Raw genomic sequence first — 16,917 nt, 5'->3', positions numbered from 1 at the left:
GGTGCGATGGCATACATCACTTCCACAGCCATTGTATCATGGTTAATTGGTCGAGGGGGCCGGCTTTTCCGATAGCCCGAAGGTGTCCTCTTGACCCCATCTTCCTCACAGCCCATACACTCTCTCGGCTCTGCTGTTGTCTTCTCTTCTCTCACGCGCTCTCCAATTGGGCAATGTTTACTTCTGCTTCGCTCCACCACTAGGCGCAAAGGCGGTGAGCATCGAGCAAGGAGCTGTCAGCTGACTGGATTATGTAACACGAGCCCGGAAACGGCATGTCAGCCCCGAGCCCCGAGGCGTGGAATCAACACCTTATGCTTGTACATGACAGGGGCTGTGAAATGCAGGCTCATTGCATCAATCCGCAGGTGTGCTCAAGATAAGCTGTTGGCTCCATCAGCACCCATGGGGTGCGAGGGGTCCAGTCAGTGGACAGGCGGAGCGGGCTGAACTGCGAGGGAAAGTCCCGCCCGAGATATTCTTTTCTCAACCTTCTCGACAATACTGTCAACAGCCGCCTCGAGAGGATCGCATTTCATGAGAGTCGTGGGTGTGAGACTTGGAAGTCTGTCTGCATCTCTGCATGTCACGGCTCCTTCGCGCTGGTGCAGTGAGTCCAGGTCTACTGGTGCGCGACATGCCCTGTCCGGATTCTATTGATCTAAACTATCCAGACGTCGATGGCATCACAACCAGCAACAACAAACAGTTGACGTCGGACCCAAGGCCATCTATTCTTCTTTGACAAGCGCCAGATATCTTTCCAGGTGGCTCTCTTTCATCTCATGGGCAGTATGAGAGGCAGCCTGTCATTTCCTCTCAGCAACCGATCATGTTGATCATTACTTGGAATTCATATAGTACACAATGCATTGTCGATTACGGCATTTAATCTCCATTCCAACCATCCAGGACTTTACCCACAGACGTTCCAATAGCCCACTGAGGCTACCTGATTTGCCCGGCATGTCATAGATGGCAACCAAGGGGGTAGGCGTGGTGTGGCCGCCAACATTCCTCACGGTGCCAGTGGTGATGCATTTACATTCTTGGGCTCTGATCAATGTTCTCATAACAAATGAAGGGCCCCCGGGTGGGAATGCGACTTCTGGTGCCGCTGATACTGTTCTTCTGCCTCCTCGGGGCTCTGCCATTATACCGTTGGTCGACGTGCACCCGTCCTGCTGAATCCAAATCCTATACCTACTCCATTCTGCGATATCTGACGAAACGAAGTGACAGTGGACAACGAAGTGACAGTGGACAGCGCAGTGTCTTCAACGGATGAGCGACTAAACGGAACTGTCCTCGCGATTTCGCGCGCACTTCACCTGGGACCCAAGGTTGAAACTCACACGCCGGCGAGGCTATGCTGAGCTTGAGCGCCGTGGTAGCCATCGCCGCTTCCGGCGCGGCCTTCTTTATAGTCGTTGGTGTCGTTGGGATTGTTGTTTGGGTCAGGGTTCGCAAGGAGCGCCATGCACTGAAGGTGCTGGGCCTGAAGCAGGGACCCAATAGGCGTGGCATACGCACCTTCACCGGCCATACTTTGACCGAGTTATCTCACGCGGAGGGTACCGCTCTGAGAGCCCATGGTCAGCTTCCTTATGGGAAACCGACAGAATGGGGCCAGCTGGCTTCCCGAGAGACTCTGCTGCAGCCGAAGAGCGGATCGGATGCCCTGTTTCCATTGATGGATAAAGCTCGATCAATTCGGAATTCAATCTCTCGATCCCGATCGAAACGACTCTCGAGGACGTCGCATAAACGTATGAGTTCCATGGCGACCGTGAGTGAGACTGCCACGCATCAATTCGCCAGCCCTCCCAGACCATCGGATTCACGGGAAGATATCCCTCTGTCGGCGGTCGAAGGGGTGCTTGAATTGCCAGCAGAGAGAACACCCCGTCAGACGCCTGAAATCGGTCAAGAAGAGGACAATGGGTTCCATCTAGGCATGCGTCCAGTGTCCCCTGCTTGGCCATTGCCTTCACAAAAGGACCGGTCTGGCCTCTTTCCCGTATTTGAAGACTGCAACTCACCGGACTCCTTTGATCCGGCACCACAAGTCTTCGAAGAATCTCCGCGACGAATTCGCGGCACGAGCATCGCCAGTCAAACACCGGGGACCGTGCCGAATCAACCTATACCTGCTCCCCCTCCACCGACTGCGTACCCACCAGACCGATTCAGTTATTTGCGAAATGATTCAGTCATGCGGTTATCCTCCATGAGCCTTGACACCACGAACAGCTCGATTCTGGATGATGGCGTGAATGGCCCGAGGTCGGCTGATACTGAACTCACATCGCCAATCTTCCCGTCTGGTACCTTCGTCCCCTTCAGCGCCAACGACGTCGGTGTGAAGAACGGCCGTCGGAGCTTTATTGCGGACAATAGCTCTCTGCCACCTTTGCACAATTTTCCCGTTCGGTCATCCTCAACTGCTGAGACCCGAAGAAGATCCTCATTAGAGCCTATGACATCCCCTCGACGAAGTCTGACCACCACGTCTCGAAACCCGAGCAACGCCAGTGACAAATATGTCGGTCCACCACGTCGCAGCGAGTCATTGCCATCTAACCCTCCCCAGCGCCATGCATCTTTACGCGGTGGAACTCCTGTGTCCATTAACGGGGTCTATAATGTCAAGTCCTTGGCCAGGAAGTCATCCGGTTCGCAAATGGTCTATGTGCCTCACTTCAGCCAGTTCCAACGCCCAATGATGTATGAAGGCGAGCAGAACGAGAATGATCCCTTCTACGGGGGCTCACCAAACTCGACTGGAACCCTATTTTCCATGGGATCTCCTGGGCAAATGCCAGTCAGCTCTGTGTCCCCAAGCCCGACAATGCAACGCTCCAGCTTGTCCCTCAGAGGCGGACATCTCCCCTCCGCGATGAAGGGCTCTAAACCTCAACGCAAGGGACATCGCCGTCAGAACTGTGTACGTATCTCGATCCATCCCCCTATGACATTTGGAGGACCCGCGTTTTCCCCAACCGTCGAGGAGGAACCAGAGGATCTCGACGCAATTGAGGAGCTAGATCTTCGCGAAAGCGCCATTAACGGCCCGCTCAAGTCGCTCCCTTCTCTTTCAGATAACACCATTTCATCTCTTCCTCTGTCGAAGCGCACCAGCCGCCGGAACAAGCCCCCTCCTAGTAACCTTGGTCCGCTAGCTGAGGAACCACATTCCTTATACAACCGAAGCCCGTCAAAGAAGAGGCAAAAGACTCCAGACGACACAGCAGAAACCAACTCTCTTTTTGACAAAAATCGAGCTCTACCCGAGCTGTTCACCTCTCTTCCTGCCACCACCGACGGCAGTCTCTCTCACACGCCTTCTCCCCAGCACCCCCCACCAGTCTGGTCAATCCCCGAAGCCCCATCTCCCAGTACCTTTGAGCAATCTCCAGGCGCTGGTAGTCCGCGACGCTCCAATGTCAAGGGCCCGCGGAGCCAACCTGGTAGGCCTGTACGAAGTAGCTCGACCCGTGCACCACCGCCAAAACCCATAGAATCACTCATGGGCGCCGGATCACCCAGCAGGCTCCCTCTCATCACAGGAACCCAAGGTAGTGACTGGCGGAAGTCGACTGATTCACTGCATCGAACCAACACCGACCCAGCTGACCGTTCGTACCGGCGTTACCGTGATTCCCAAGGTTCTCTCGCCAGCATGATGGCCCAATCAAACATTCCGTCATCACCCCCCTACGGCGCAAAGGGAGGTTCTACCGTGAAAGACCGCGTCACCATCTGGGAGGATGCCAACCGTGGCGGATCGCCGCCGAAGCCACCGGCTGCGCAACTCGCTGGTTATAGCTTCCCAGACAGCACGTCGCCCGCCCAAGCCAGGAACAGCATTCCGCGAACCCTTCATCACGCCGAGTTCTCTCCTACCCGCATGTCCAGTCAGCGGATGCCGCCGACTCCCACCTCTGCTCGGCGTGGTATGGCAACGCCAAATAAGCCGGGTCTGGGGCTAGGGATTGGGTGTACTGGTACACCAGCCAGTCTATACGACGGTGATGGATTTCTGAGAGAGTAGCCGTTTTCTCTCTTTTCCCTCGGGTTCTCGTATCTCGATGATGATGCCGGGGGTATGATTTTTGTTCATGATTCTTGCTTGAGTTTAAAAGCCTTATACCTTTCTTCTCGCCTGGAGCACCTGTCTTCCTTCGCCTTCGCTTTCTTTCACCCTCTATGATGTGTGATATCCATGATTAGGTAGCCGTAATTATAAATGAGAATATTTATCCTAACGCGTTCGACTGCAAGTGTAGCAATTGACTATAGGAAATAGCTCGCTTGGGTAACTAGCTTCAAAGTTCCATTCGAGCTTTCCTCCATTCTTCTAAATCCAAATTTATCAAAAGAGAAAAGCCCTCTGTGTCACTTCTTTTCCAGATTCTTTTTCTTTTTCCAACACCGTCTGGAAATCCCCAAAGAATATATACATGTGGAAATCACTCGGTTCGTCGCCACTTCGTCTCGTCGCTCTCATCCTCACCCTCTTGCGCCTGACCATCCCCATTCTCCTCGCGCGCTCTCACAGTTCCAGCCCCAGGTCCAAGCGGGAAAGACGGCGGCTCGCCCTCAGCAATCCAGTTCCCATCCTCGTCAAAATACTCATGCATATTATCCGCCGTAATCCACCCGGAACTGCCCTCAAAGGGCGGCGGGAGATCCCCATTCGTCGAACCCAGCGTCCCCCACTGCCCATCCGCCGTGAAGAATTTCCCCTCATTCTCGTCCTCGTCTTCGTCACCCGGCTCCACGGGATCCGGGTGGAGGTTTGAGCACGCGGACACGGCATTGTAGAGCATCTGCGTGGGCGTCTCCGCGGGCGCGTCGCTGAGATCTTGCGCCGCGCGCTCGGTGGCTGTTGCTTCCGCGGCGGCGGTTGAGGCCGTGCTGCCGCCGACCGCGCCGGGTTCGGTGGGTGGTACCACTGTCAGTGTGATGCACTGCTCCTCGTCTTCTTCGGAGGGTGCGGATGGGGTTGCGATTTGCATATACAGGCCCTGCACCTCTGCCTCGGTGCCGGGCACAAGGAGGCGCTGGATGGCGTGCAAGGAGATGGAGGGGTAGGGAAGTGAGATCCCAGTCGAGGCTGTTGGGGAATAGAGGAGGAATTTGCTAGTGAAGGGAACTGTTAGCGGTGTTGTTGCTGCGGGTTCCGAGCTTGATTTCCAGGGAGCAGATGAGGTAGGTGAGTGAACACCAAGCTGTCCCAGGACGTTCGGCTGGAAGATATATCAACTGAAATAGGTCGGGCTCACTCTGATGTCACCCATGTATCCACGCCCTCGATGGCAACCTCGTGGCCCTCGTCGTCCGGCGGCGCATCGGCCGAGGTACTGTCGCTTTCATTCACAGCGTGGCTTGCTCCACGCAAGGCATTCAGAGCAGGTGTGGCGAGCAGGTCGCGCTCCAGGATCACGACCTTGCATCGCTGGCTGTGGTAGTGTAGCACCGGAGGTCCGGAGTGGAATGAGCTTGGGGTTCGCGACTGATGCTCGGCGAGAGGGACGAAGCCCGATGCCTCGGGGGTGGTCTGGAGAACTTCCATGTCGAGCAATAAATATGAATATGACCGGTCAAGTCCTTAGGGTGAATTGGAGTTGAATTTCTTGAGATCGGTGGGGGTCTGGGGTTGATGCAAGATAAAAAAAATAGCTGCGGGAGCTCTGGGCGGACGGGCGGGTCTGTCGCATCCGCTTGCGACTCGAGTACGCCACTGCCTGTGTTTCCGGTTATCATCAAGAATGGGCTTGCATTGGTATTCTAGTAGAGGCTACTTGATTCCGTTTTTGTTTTTCTTTATTTCTTAACTCCGGATCCCAATTGTTCGGCCCTCGTTGCATATATATTATGACAGCTGGGTCTTTTCCAGTCCCTCAGCAAACCTAAATATACCAGCCTAAATCTGGTATATAACTACTTTCATTCATTGAAGCAAGGTATATCCATGAATACGTAGATATTAAGTCTGCTGAACCACCTAAAGCTGAATGATATGACTGCTGATTATCGTTCCGTTGAGCAGGACTGGCCGGCCAATACCGATGACCATGCCGGGAGAGTCCAGTCAAGGGGCTAGATCTGACATTCTGTCCATTAAGCTCACATCCTATCAAGCTGCATGGCCCAGAACTGACACAGACAGGCCGAAGCGACACGACTGGAGGGGTTGGTTTGCATAAGGGGTGCTTGCCTCATGCAGGGTAGTGCTCATGTGATCATGAGATATCCGGGGGAAAAAGAACCAGCCTGAAAGCCAAAATAGGCCTTCCCGGGGCACAGATCCAGCACCACACTGTAGAAGCCGTGCCACGGCACCTTGTCTCGGCCGGGAGAGGGGGTTTCAAGAATGCAAAGCAGCACACGCGGGGGATGCGATAGCTGCATAGTCTGCATTCATTTTACACCGAGCCCACCAAATGCCCTATCTAGCTCTTCCGCTTCAGTTCGGGGCATCATTGATGGCAAGTTTGCAGAACCCTGGTCGGCCGAAGAGCTGTCCAGTAGACTCGTCGCATTCCCTGTAGGTCGTGGAGAAGTGACAGTTCGGCTGGGCTGCAGCAACTTTTCTTCCCGGTCAAGCCACCCGGGCGCGACACGTCGCTTCTCTGCCAGTTCCCGTTGCTGAATGGACTGTTCCCATGCCTTGATTGTGTTGTCGGAATCATTCTGGGTCTTCTTCAGGTGTTGCTCGAGGGATTGGCATGCGGCCAGGATTTCGTCTGGATGCGCCGCGTGCTCGCCACTGGAGGAGAGAACATAGCGAGATTGGGCACCAGGATTGCTTGGGTCAACTGTGATAGAAGGTGGAAGAGTCGAGGCGATTGCTTTATAAGTGTAGGGCAGGGTAACTGAGGTGGGGAGGTTGATGAAGGGCGAGACGGTCAGAGGGACCTGGGCCAGGAGAAGATGGGGTCCTAAAGAATGGCATGCGTTAATACTTGGAGAGCAAGCCTGGGAGGGCAAGCAATGTCCCATCGGAAGTGACTCACGGTAGGATTCGTACATGGTTGAAGGAGCAGGAGGAGGATATGGAGGGGAGAGTTGACGTACGGAGTTGACCGCCCGGGATTGTGCCAAAGTGGTTTCCGGACTCGGGAGTCCGCATACACTTCTGCGCCACTTCGTTGACTGGACTCGGCACAATTTATGTACATGTACCTCCCTGGTATGAACCTTGGAAGCACATGCAGGCTCACGCCTGTATGTACATATGTACATACATAGGTGTCAACATCGCTCCTCCATGCATCATTCCTATCACTCCGTGGTCTCCCCGTTGCACCCGAGAGGGCCGATCCGCCCCATCCAGTGGATCTGCGGCAAGACAGCCTCCAACGGCTGTGGCTCCTCGTGGACTAGTGTCACGCCTGCCGCCCAATCTGAAATTCAACGGTGGTTGCAACAATCCTACTGACTCCGCTTTGTTCGGCCTCGGGCACTCTATCACCTGAGTGATGCAACGCAGCATCTTGCTGTGTTATATATGAGCCGTCCTCGGCCCCATGGGAACGCTAAATATTAATATCCACAAGACTTGTCGTTGGGTTTCACCTACATCAAGGACAGCCGCCTCGGGACTATTCTCCTAGCCTCAATGAGCCACAGAGCTGCAGTCGTCTGGAAGTGCGCTAGCCGGGCGTTGAGCGGTGGCCAGATGTAAGTCGGCTATGGCCCTAAATCCTCTCTAATCGGCCGGGGTTCCACTTAAGGACAAAGAAGACTCGTTCTTCCAATCCCTGTCGAATGCTGGTTCCATTCCGGGCCGTTAGCGACTGTTATTCGTCATGCCATATGGGATCCTGCTCTCCAATGGAGGAGCAACTCCCGCTCTGCGCGGGATAACTTGGAAGGAATATGGGCCCCTCCGTCCGATATGTTTTCTCACTGGGCCCGGCTTACCGTTTGTTTGATCCGATTTGAATGGGAATTAAATTAGACGGCCCCTCAGAAGGGAGCCCTGTTTTTTTTTGTCTACCACCAGTCGCTCTACTATTATTGATTTCGATTTCACCCAAATCTTTGCTGAGCATCCCACCATAGCGCACTGGAACCATGGGAAACGAAGATAGCGAGCACATTGCACCGGTATGTGCGGCTTGGTCTCGATTTTTGATGTCCAAAACGACATAAGCTGACTTATGACTCTATGACAGGATCCCAATCTATATTTCGCAACAGATGATCACGTTCCCGAGGACTGGGAGTCGTACGTGCCTCTGCGCTGGTTCCCCCCGAAGACGGATCTTGGTCTAACACGTTGTATTTCAGCGAAACGACTTCTCTTGCATCCAGCATTTACCGCGGACTGATGGAAAATGGCCGAAAGTAAAGCCCCGTCCTTCTAAGGTGAGATCGATCCGCTGCTGACAGACCTATTAGATATCAAACCCTTAGCCAAAAGCACGCGCAGTAGGTGGCTCCAGCCTGCCTCCAGTGTCTACATACTCACTCAGATAGTGTGCCGTCGGACGAGCAAATGTTCGAAACATATGAGGCCAGGTAAATACAGTCTGATCACTGGAGCCCCAGGAAACCATTAATCTCGTCTCTCGCCAGTCATCTGTTGGCTATGGTCATAGATTCACACAAGGAAAACCCATTGTTCCAAGCTCCAATTGAATCGCCAAAGGTGAGCCGGGCAGCAGTCCGTTTGTGGCTTCGATAATAACATAGACAGAATATCCTTGACGTCGGAACTGGAAAAGGCTCGTGGGCCATGTAAGACTACTTTTGTCTCTCCATAGCTCGCATTCGCTAACTGGAGTTCAGAGATGTTGCTGACATGTTCCCAGATGGTACAGTACTAGACCTTATCCAGAAGCTGATACCATCTATCCTGGGATTTGCTAATCCTCACAGCAACGGTTCGCGGCGTGGACCTCTTTCCACCTCCGGTAACCTGGCTCCCCCCGAATTGCATCCTTGAGGTTGATGACATCCTTCAAGAGTGGACTTGGAGGGACCCATTTGATCTTATTCACTTTCGCCTCCTTGACTCGGCATTTACCCCAGAGGAAACGGATCACGTTTACAAACAATGCTATGAGTGAGTGGTGGAAATGACCTTCTCCCAAGCCCCCAGATTCATCCAGAAAGACTTATCTTTTTCTCCATCTTTCAGTCATCTCAGCCCCGGAGGATGGATTGAACAACTTGAAATGAGCTCCTTTGTTGAATGCGATGACGCCAGCATGCCGGAGGACAGCATTCTTCGGAGTTGGGGCCCGCGCTTCACCCTTGCAGCCGACAAAGCCGGCCGGCCCCTTGGCATTATGCGAACCTTCCGCGACGCCATCGAGAAGGCTGGATTCGTGGACATTCATACGAAAGACTACAAATGGCCCATTGGGCCTTGGCCCAAGGATAAACAGCTCAAAGAAGCCGGCGCTATAAATTTCCAACATTGGCTTTCGGGAATGGAAGGTTACGGCATGTGGCTCTTGACCCAGTTTGGGGACCCAGCGCCTTGGACCAAGGAGGAAGTTCATGTCTACTGCGCCAAGATGCGGAAGGAATTATCGAACCCTCGTATTCACGTCTACCAGAGGGCGTAAGCGCTGCTTTCCGTTCTGTTATGATGGACAACCGCTAACACACGATACAGCCGGAGAATCTGGGCCAGAAAGCCTTTTGACAGCATAGAACCTGCAGTGAAGCCAGAGCCGAGTTCTTAATTCAACAATTTGCGTGGTCGTGGACTGGTCAATATGAAGTTACATCGTGCATGCCTGACGGGCTTGCATGTTATTGACCAGGTGGCGAATTCATGGATCGCTATTCTAGTTGGACACATACTGCTGATATCCATGGATACATCTTCAAATCAATACTTATCACATCATATTGGGTGGTGTATAAGGAATCGACATATACAGTCTTTTGAAAAGCCTACCTAGGTGCCTTGGTCTTCTTGAGTCTAGTTTTGGATTATCTGGAAAGCCTCTCTCCGGTGACGGCAACCCCACGGGGCAGAACAGAAAAGGGTCGGGGCAGAGTCTCGGAATTTCTTCGTTTTCATTCCCACATTTGGATAACAGAACATGCAACCCATATGACCACTCTTGACAACAAGGGACCCGAGCCTCGGGCTCAATATATAGCGAGTCCAGGTTTCATTTGCGGGGGAACCACGGAGTGGGATAGCCACGCCTTCTGTATCTCCAACTTTGAAAGATCGGAATACCAAGGGGCCGTCCCTGGTCTAAAGAGGCTTTCGAGCAAAGGTTCACATTCAACGTTAGCTCTCATAGATACCCCTTTCCCGTCAAATGAGGATCCTGTAAGCCTTCTCCAGAGAATCAACTCGCCGTATTAACAATGGCAGCACAAGTGGATTCGGGTAAGTCGATCCTTGAGCATCGATTTGCACTAATTTCAATGCCCAAACCGACGCATCGTGGTGGATATTGGAAGGTTTAAAGGATAAGTTGATAAGGGAGGGGCAATTTACGGCAGTGGGGGAAAACTTGGACAGGGTTGTATTATATAGATTCTGGTTGAAGGACTGCTTGACAATCTAAGATGAAGTCTGAAGGTGAATCTCTAGGAGTTGAGAATAGGCAACAGTCTAAACAAAATATACAGGCCAAACCACCGAGCCATACTCTTCAACCCTCTCTCAGTATAGAGAGACCTTTGCACTTTGGTGTCTTCCTTGTCCCTCCCTAGGATCCTGTAGCTCTTAAATGTATAATGTCGTCAATAGAAGACTTTTCTCCCAGAGACACACCCACTTTCGGTCCTCCCGAGCCATCGCCAAATATCATGCTCATTTGAATTGCGTTATCATAGAGAATCTCGAAAGTTTGCCCCTTGTTCTCCACATCATACACCTTGGGAGCTTTGGCGCTTTTCAATAGGAATAGATGTGCGTCCGCCATCACCCCTGCTGGAGTAGGATGGATGAGCGTAACCCGGTTAAGCGCGTCACCTCCGCCAAGGGGAGCTGTACCCTTTTGGATGATCTTGAGAACCTCTCTCAGGTATGAGGCTCCGTAGATATACCCAGTCTGGGGGTCAGTGGAGACAAGGGTAATGATATCAAGGCTCTGGGCGTTTTTCTTCTCAAGGCTCTTGATTCCTTTCTGAAGTTTCATTTGGATTTCGTGCAATGTGACTGCCTTGACGGCGGATTGGAAAGCAGAGGCTGGGTAATTAAGCGACCAATGCCCTTTTGTCGTCAAGAGCACAACAAGCACGTCCGGGGCGTTTGACGAAGCACGATCGTACTTCATTTCGTTGTTTGATTTGTCTGCCCATAGAATGGTCTTGGAAGATCCTGGGGCATCAACCTCCACGTCTAGTGGTTCTGCATCATCCATGATTTCATCCACATCTTCAATGACCTGACAGTCCTCGTCGTTGTGGTCGTTGTTGGCAATATCCGAACGCCAAAAAGAAGCTAGTGCGGGTCCATACATGGCAATTCCCGTCCATCGAGACTGTTGGAAAGCAAATGATAGAATCATCTTTCGTGATTCCTCGGATTCAAAAGGCGCGGCATTGGTAGCCCAAGGAAGCCTATTTGGTTCAGACCAACGAGCAGTCTTCTGGTATCTCTCCGCCTTCGTTATCCTGTGAACCCACTCGAGTAAAGCTGTGAAAAGCTTTCCATTTGTCGGGGTTTTTTTACCAACTGGCGTATGTTGAATCATGCTGATGCGGGTGAAAGTTCCGCCTTTCTCTTGGACTTGCTCGATAAATTTCCTTAGACTTTTCGGGGAAGCCCTTGAAGTTTCATCGATGTAAGGGGTCTGGATCCTCTCCTGGAAAACCCTAGAGGCTGTCACGCGAAAATATCTGGGATTACCCTTCGCCTCGCGTTCCTTGTCGTATTCATTCATGATATCCTGACCAGCCGACACTCGGAACTTGAACACCCACATTCCATATGTGGTATAAAGGATAAAGGCTTCACAATCGTCTTGAGCATTGTCCCATGTGAAGATTTTGTACTTGGCTTGGTCTTGCAGGTTCTCCAAGACATCCATATCCACCGCGAAGTCATCGGCGACAAGGGGAGTGGTTTGAAACTCCTGCCCGATCGAGTAATAGTTCTTGACACTAGCATCAACCGCTTGGCTTGATACATACTGGACGGAAGGAGAGCGGCCACGAACTCCTTGAAGGTCATCCTCATTCGGGCCCTCGTACGAAGCCAGATAGCGAAGAATGTTCCATTCAACCTCATTTGTATCGTCATCCCGTCGGGTCAGCACAAGACCGGATACGGATGGAAGAATGGCGGCAAACCACAGAAAGTGGATAAATGGGACGACCCAGCGCATGGTGGCTGCTAGCAAGAATCGTCCTCGAGAAGGTGAAATTGATGAGTATGGGCACCAGAACCTGGCTCGGAGAGGTTATTAAAAGATATTAGAAATACGCTATCCGGAACAATCTTGGCCCCTCGGATGGCGTTCTCAAGGCTTCATGACTCGCTACACAGCCACTGGACAAGTACTGCTGTAGAGGCCAACTGTTTTTCCATCACTTCAGCCATTGGTCATTGGATGTTACCGCTGGAGTCTTGCGTCACTTATACAGAAGGAATGAATAGTTAGTTAGAGCAAGATGAATAAGGGGTCATCGGCGGTGGACCCTTGCTACCTAGGGCACCAAGGTCATGACTCGAAGGAGGGCCCATGAGTACTACCCGTGTATCCAAATTCTTAAAGAAAATTCTGCCTTCTTGGAACGTTCTAACCTCACGCAGACGCACTGGTATACTTAGAACTAGCTAACGTAGCGAATCTCAGAATAGCGTACCTAGATCTATTCCTTTATCATTTGGGCCATAAGTTATGCTCGCACTCATCCTCGTGGCCTCAATGGATACTGAACCTCTTACACGGGACCATTGTCAATGAGTAGCTCATAATCTGTGTATTAATAGATTGTGCAGGGTCACTATCAGATAGACGTAATTTCAGGTTGCGTAGCAATCTTTCGTCCAGCTTGCTTGTCGACTCAGTCTTTTCTTGAGCGTCTCGTATGGAATTGTGCTGTGGTTAATTATTTGCTTTCGCAATGTGCTAATATACTCAGGACTTGCTCATTCGCCTTTGGTGCGCACTAAGCTATAGCACGGCACATACAATTACCCTACATGCCTCCAATTGTATATAGATTGAGCCTATTCGCAGATAATAGCTCGAATCGTACACGAATGATATAAGCAGGAAGATTCCAAGGTTGCATTGCCCAGGTGAAAATAAGAACGCTAGGAAATATCGTGACTTCGTAACATCGAGCTAAACCGCTGACAACGCAGAGATAGGACTTATGCTGGTGAAATCAAGAGTTTCAAGTCATATCAAAGTCAGGACGTCGTTTCATGCCTGTGAATAATCTTTTCATTGCTTCATTCCTCCATCAAATGATATGTGAGGACGGGGTCAATCAATGCCATCTCATCGTGGCTGGGTATCATAGAATCAACATCTTGCATGGTTTCCGCAGTGAAGTTATCTTGCATCACGAGATCGGTGCCGACACCAGCCTGTCCTGTAAAGGTGGGCGGGTCCTCAGACTGCGTAAAAGCAGAAAAAAAAATATCCGAAGACGGATCATTGCCGGGAGTTTGGCTATGGGAGAAAGACGGGACAGGGACGGCTTGGTCAAATTCAAGACCATAGATACCAAGTGCATTACCCCCGGGACCGTTCTGGTCTGCGAGCAAAGCTCGCTTCATGAAAAGTCCCTGCACTTCATCCTCGGAGCACCCATGCTTCGCTGTCATATGGACCCACAGGTCGTAGTCACGGTGGAAGCGGTTCTCGCACGAGTCATAGAAACAGGTGATGTGTCGACCTGTTTCCTCGGCGTAGCCCTGGCCCGTTAGGGCCGCCAGTGTTGACATTTGTTTATCTGGTGCAGCTGTTTGAGAGGCCTTGCTGCTCAATCCCAGTCGCTGACGACGCTCTGCCTTGGCATTCTGGTACCCCAGATGGGCTGTGCGGATGTGCTCCTCGAGCGCAAGTTTGCTGCCATATCGTTTCCCACACCCAACGCCATCCCAACCGGTCACTTTCTTCGAAGCAGACAGATCAGTTTCGCCGCAGCCAAACCGCTTCTCCCCTTCGTGCACGGTCCGGATATGAACCGCCAGATTGCCTCTTTTGGTAAAGCTACGATCACAGCCTGCGAATGTGCACGTAAAGACTTTTCTCTCTTCAAGGCTCACATCACCGTGTACAACCTCAAGATGACGCCGGAGCTCTCGTGACGTGGAGCAGACGATGGGACAATTGGGACATTTTGGAGGATGCACATTTCGAATGTGGTCTTGCAGAAGAGCGTATGTAGGGAACGTGAAGGACTGATCGGCGCTTTCATCAGCCATTTCCATCTCAGATGCCTGCTCTTGTCGATGACTGGAGCACTCTGCACAACTAAACCGCTGCTCCGTGTGGATCCTACTCTCATGGGCTCGGAGACGGCCTGCTGTATCAAAGGCCATTGTACATTTCTGGCCTGTAGTCGGATCAACATGAGTACAGGGAAATGGCTTCTGTTGCAGATGAACAGTCGTGATGTGTTTCTGGAGAGTGGAGTGTTTCCGGAAGGTCTCATCGCACGGTGGGTATTCGGTACAGCGATATTTATCTTGTCCATCATGAGCGTCAAGGTGTCTTCGAAGACGCGAGCCAGTCACAAAGCTCTTGCCGCATCCTGGACGATCGCAGACGTAATCTCGAACTCCAGTGTGGGCACTCTTCACATGATGTTGTAGGTGCGAGGCACGCAAGAAAGTCTTGTCACAGTGTTCAAAAGTGCATTGGAAAAGTCTCTCATTGTTGTGAGACCTGATATGTTCCTGTAGTCGAGCCGGACGATTAAAGGCTTTGGTGCAACCCTCAAATGGACAAAGATGGGTCTTGAGCTCCGATGGATATCGGGTAGATGTCGTTGAGAATGGGGTGGCTGGGGTCTCATGCATATCATCACTCGCTATACTAGGGGTCCCCAAGTTCGAGTATTCAGCTTCCGAATGAGCCTCCTCGTAAATTGGGTCTTAAAGAGTCATTAGGAACTTGGTCGGTCTGTCATACTCTCGAATCGGGGACTTACCGTCGCTATCCAGAGGGTGACGTTGCCGCCGTTTAGCCGGCGATGGCTCTCCCATTGAAGCCTTTCGCTTGGAGGCCATGACTCAATGGGCCTAGGGCCAGACTGCATTCCTCATAGGAGAGGTAGGACAGGAAGAGCGTTGCATTGAGGTGAAATAAAATTATTTTGCCGCGGCGTGGAAAAGGCGGTGGGGCCAAATCCAGACTAGTGTGGTGGAAGATTTTCCGCCCTTTTTACGTCGCGAGTTCTCTCCGTCACTTCGGTTGCGCGCTCAGCGTTTCTCTCTCCTTGTCTCCCTCGGACTTCCTGCTCTGTGATTCACCATGTCAGACTACGGCGATCATGACGCTGAGGAGACGTAAGCTCTCACCCCCCACCGACCTCAAGGCGAGCGGGCGCGAAATCTCCTCGCAGATCACTTCAATGGGGCGCCGTGGCCGCACGATGCGACAAATTGCCATTCTGACTTGGTTTATATGCAGTTACGACTACGAGCCTCATGAGGAGGTCTTCGATGAGAATGAGCCGGAGGATTTCGTCGATCACGAAGGCCTCGAGGGCGAGGAGGGCGCCGAAGGAGTCGACTCGTACCAGCCTGCCGTAAATGGCGAGAACGTCGTTGTCTCGGGTGACCCCAATTCCGGATACACAAGCAAGGTGATGGAACAGTCGCGAGAGAAGAAGGTGTCCAACGATCAGCGCACGACCACCCCATACTTGACCAAGTACGAGCGTGCCCGTGTTCTCGGCACCCGTGCCCTGCAGATTAGGTGTGTCGCATCCAAGACTGTTGTTTGGCGACAATGCATTCCATGCGAACTTGAATTGCTGACTATTGTGTTTCTATAGTATGAACGCACCCGTGCTGGTCGACCTCGAGGGTGAAACCGACCCCCTGCAGATTGCCCTGAAGGAATTGAACCAGAAGAAGATCCCTCTGATCGTGCGGCGGTATTTGCCGGATGGATGGTATGCAAATTCGCTACAGTCGCATTGAAAAACTTCTTGGCTAATCATCCTTTCTTCCAGGTACGAGGACTGGACTTGTGAAGAGCTTCTGTAGGCGGGCCATTCCCCCTCCTCTGCTGGGATTAAGGACTTCTTTCTGCTTTTGGGTGGATTCAGCATAGCGTTTGGAGTTTGGGGAGTCTCGAAACCGCGGCTCAAAAAAAAGAAACGGCGTGAACATTGGAACATCCTCGGAACATCCATGATGGGCACGAACCACTTGTACATGCATCTAGAAAGATCGCCAAAAAATGATAATGACGGTTTCTGAGTTGCTCGGTCATCTTCCAATGCTGCATCCGATATGAGATTGGCAAGGCGAAAGCAATCATCACGAGTGCTTCTGCGAGCAGCAAGCTATATGCAAGCTACCGTGCATCCATGGATCTCGATATGTGCCTGGAAAGTACCTCATCCGTTATATAAGCACGAGGCTGCCGGCACGTGAAGGGGATTGCCGCGAGAATCTCAGATTTGTATTTCATCCGAGCGAGTATCCGTCCGGACGAACTTGCGCTAAGAATAATGATTTGACATCGGCTGCTGAAGGACAAATACTGACGAAGCCCCACTTCTCTCCCCCTGGTTAGTGGACTCGTCACCCAGTCAAGACAAGCACTAACACGGATGGAGGACGCGCTGCAGAAGGATCTGCCGATCTGACTCGGAATCCAGTCGCGCACTGGGCCGTGTTTGGCCCGTCGTCTGGCTTGCCTCCCGCTGATCACCATTGGCCGCGTCGTGTTGACAATGCTACCGAGTAGTATAGTAGTATCAAGGCACTACTGCAAGCTAGAGCGTGCC

General features: G+C 52.0%; 7 protein-coding genes across 7 annotated transcripts; 3 read left to right on the top strand and 4 right to left on the bottom strand.

Moving 5' to 3' along the window:
* Positions 1-1,369: 1,369 nt before the first annotated feature.
* Positions 1,370-4,054, top strand: N7459_007883 (uncharacterized protein; the record flags this gene model as incomplete). The annotated part of the gene is made up of 1 exon (XM_056947051.1): positions 1,370-4,054. The coding sequence occupies one exon, from the start codon at positions 1,370-1,372 to the stop codon at positions 4,052-4,054; it is 2,685 nt and encodes an 894-aa protein (XP_056796561.1).
* A 418-nt stretch (positions 4,055-4,472) lies between these two features.
* Positions 4,473-5,578, bottom strand: N7459_007882 (Voldacs domain-containing protein; the record flags this gene model as incomplete). The annotated part of the gene is made up of 2 exons (XM_056947050.1): positions 4,473-5,145; positions 5,289-5,578. The coding sequence occupies 2 exons, from the start codon at positions 5,576-5,578 to the stop codon at positions 4,473-4,475; spliced, it is 963 nt and encodes a 320-aa protein (XP_056796560.1).
* An 848-nt stretch (positions 5,579-6,426) lies between these two features.
* Positions 6,427-7,038, bottom strand: N7459_007881 (uncharacterized protein; the record flags this gene model as incomplete). The annotated part of the gene is made up of 2 exons (XM_056947049.1): positions 6,427-6,947; positions 7,023-7,038. 2 exons carry the CDS (start codon positions 7,036-7,038, stop codon positions 6,427-6,429), a joined length of 537 nt encoding a protein of 178 aa, XP_056796559.1.
* A 1,047-nt stretch (positions 7,039-8,085) lies between these two features.
* N7459_007880 (class I SAM-dependent methyltransferase) lies at positions 8,086-9,707 on the top strand (the record flags this gene model as incomplete). Its single annotated transcript, XM_056947048.1, has 11 exons — positions 8,086-8,118; positions 8,187-8,239; positions 8,302-8,358; positions 8,413-8,442; positions 8,491-8,532; positions 8,590-8,662; positions 8,711-8,751; positions 8,803-8,828; positions 8,893-9,079; positions 9,155-9,583; positions 9,638-9,707. The coding sequence occupies 11 exons, from the start codon at positions 8,086-8,088 to the stop codon at positions 9,705-9,707; spliced, it is 1,041 nt and encodes a 346-aa protein (XP_056796558.1).
* A 990-nt stretch (positions 9,708-10,697) lies between these two features.
* N7459_007879 (uncharacterized protein) lies at positions 10,698-12,320 on the bottom strand (the record flags this gene model as incomplete). The annotated part of the gene is made up of 1 exon (XM_056947047.1): positions 10,698-12,320. One exon carries the CDS (start codon positions 12,318-12,320, stop codon positions 10,698-10,700), a length of 1,623 nt encoding a protein of 540 aa, XP_056796557.1.
* A 1,076-nt stretch (positions 12,321-13,396) lies between these two features.
* Positions 13,397-15,184, bottom strand: N7459_007878 (C2H2-type zinc finger protein; the record flags this gene model as incomplete). Its single annotated transcript, XM_056947046.1, has 2 exons — positions 13,397-15,048; positions 15,106-15,184. The coding sequence occupies 2 exons, from the start codon at positions 15,182-15,184 to the stop codon at positions 13,397-13,399; spliced, it is 1,731 nt and encodes a 576-aa protein (XP_056796556.1).
* A 244-nt stretch (positions 15,185-15,428) lies between these two features.
* Positions 15,429-16,168, top strand: N7459_007877 (DNA-directed RNA polymerase core subunit RPO26; the record flags this gene model as incomplete). Its single annotated transcript, XM_056947045.1, has 4 exons — positions 15,429-15,463; positions 15,588-15,875; positions 15,955-16,074; positions 16,135-16,168. 4 exons carry the CDS (start codon positions 15,429-15,431, stop codon positions 16,166-16,168), a joined length of 477 nt encoding a protein of 158 aa, XP_056796555.1.
* Positions 16,169-16,917: the final 749 nt, after the last annotated feature.

Source organism: Penicillium hispanicum (assembly GCF_028827665.1).
Source record: "Penicillium hispanicum strain IBT 35686 chromosome Unknown utg000007l_segment0_segment0, whole genome shotgun sequence".
NCBI lineage: Eukaryota > Fungi > Ascomycota > Eurotiomycetes > Eurotiales > Aspergillaceae > Penicillium > Penicillium hispanicum.
Note: the sequence above shows the minus strand (reverse complement) of the source record. Positions and strands in the feature narration are given on the sequence as shown.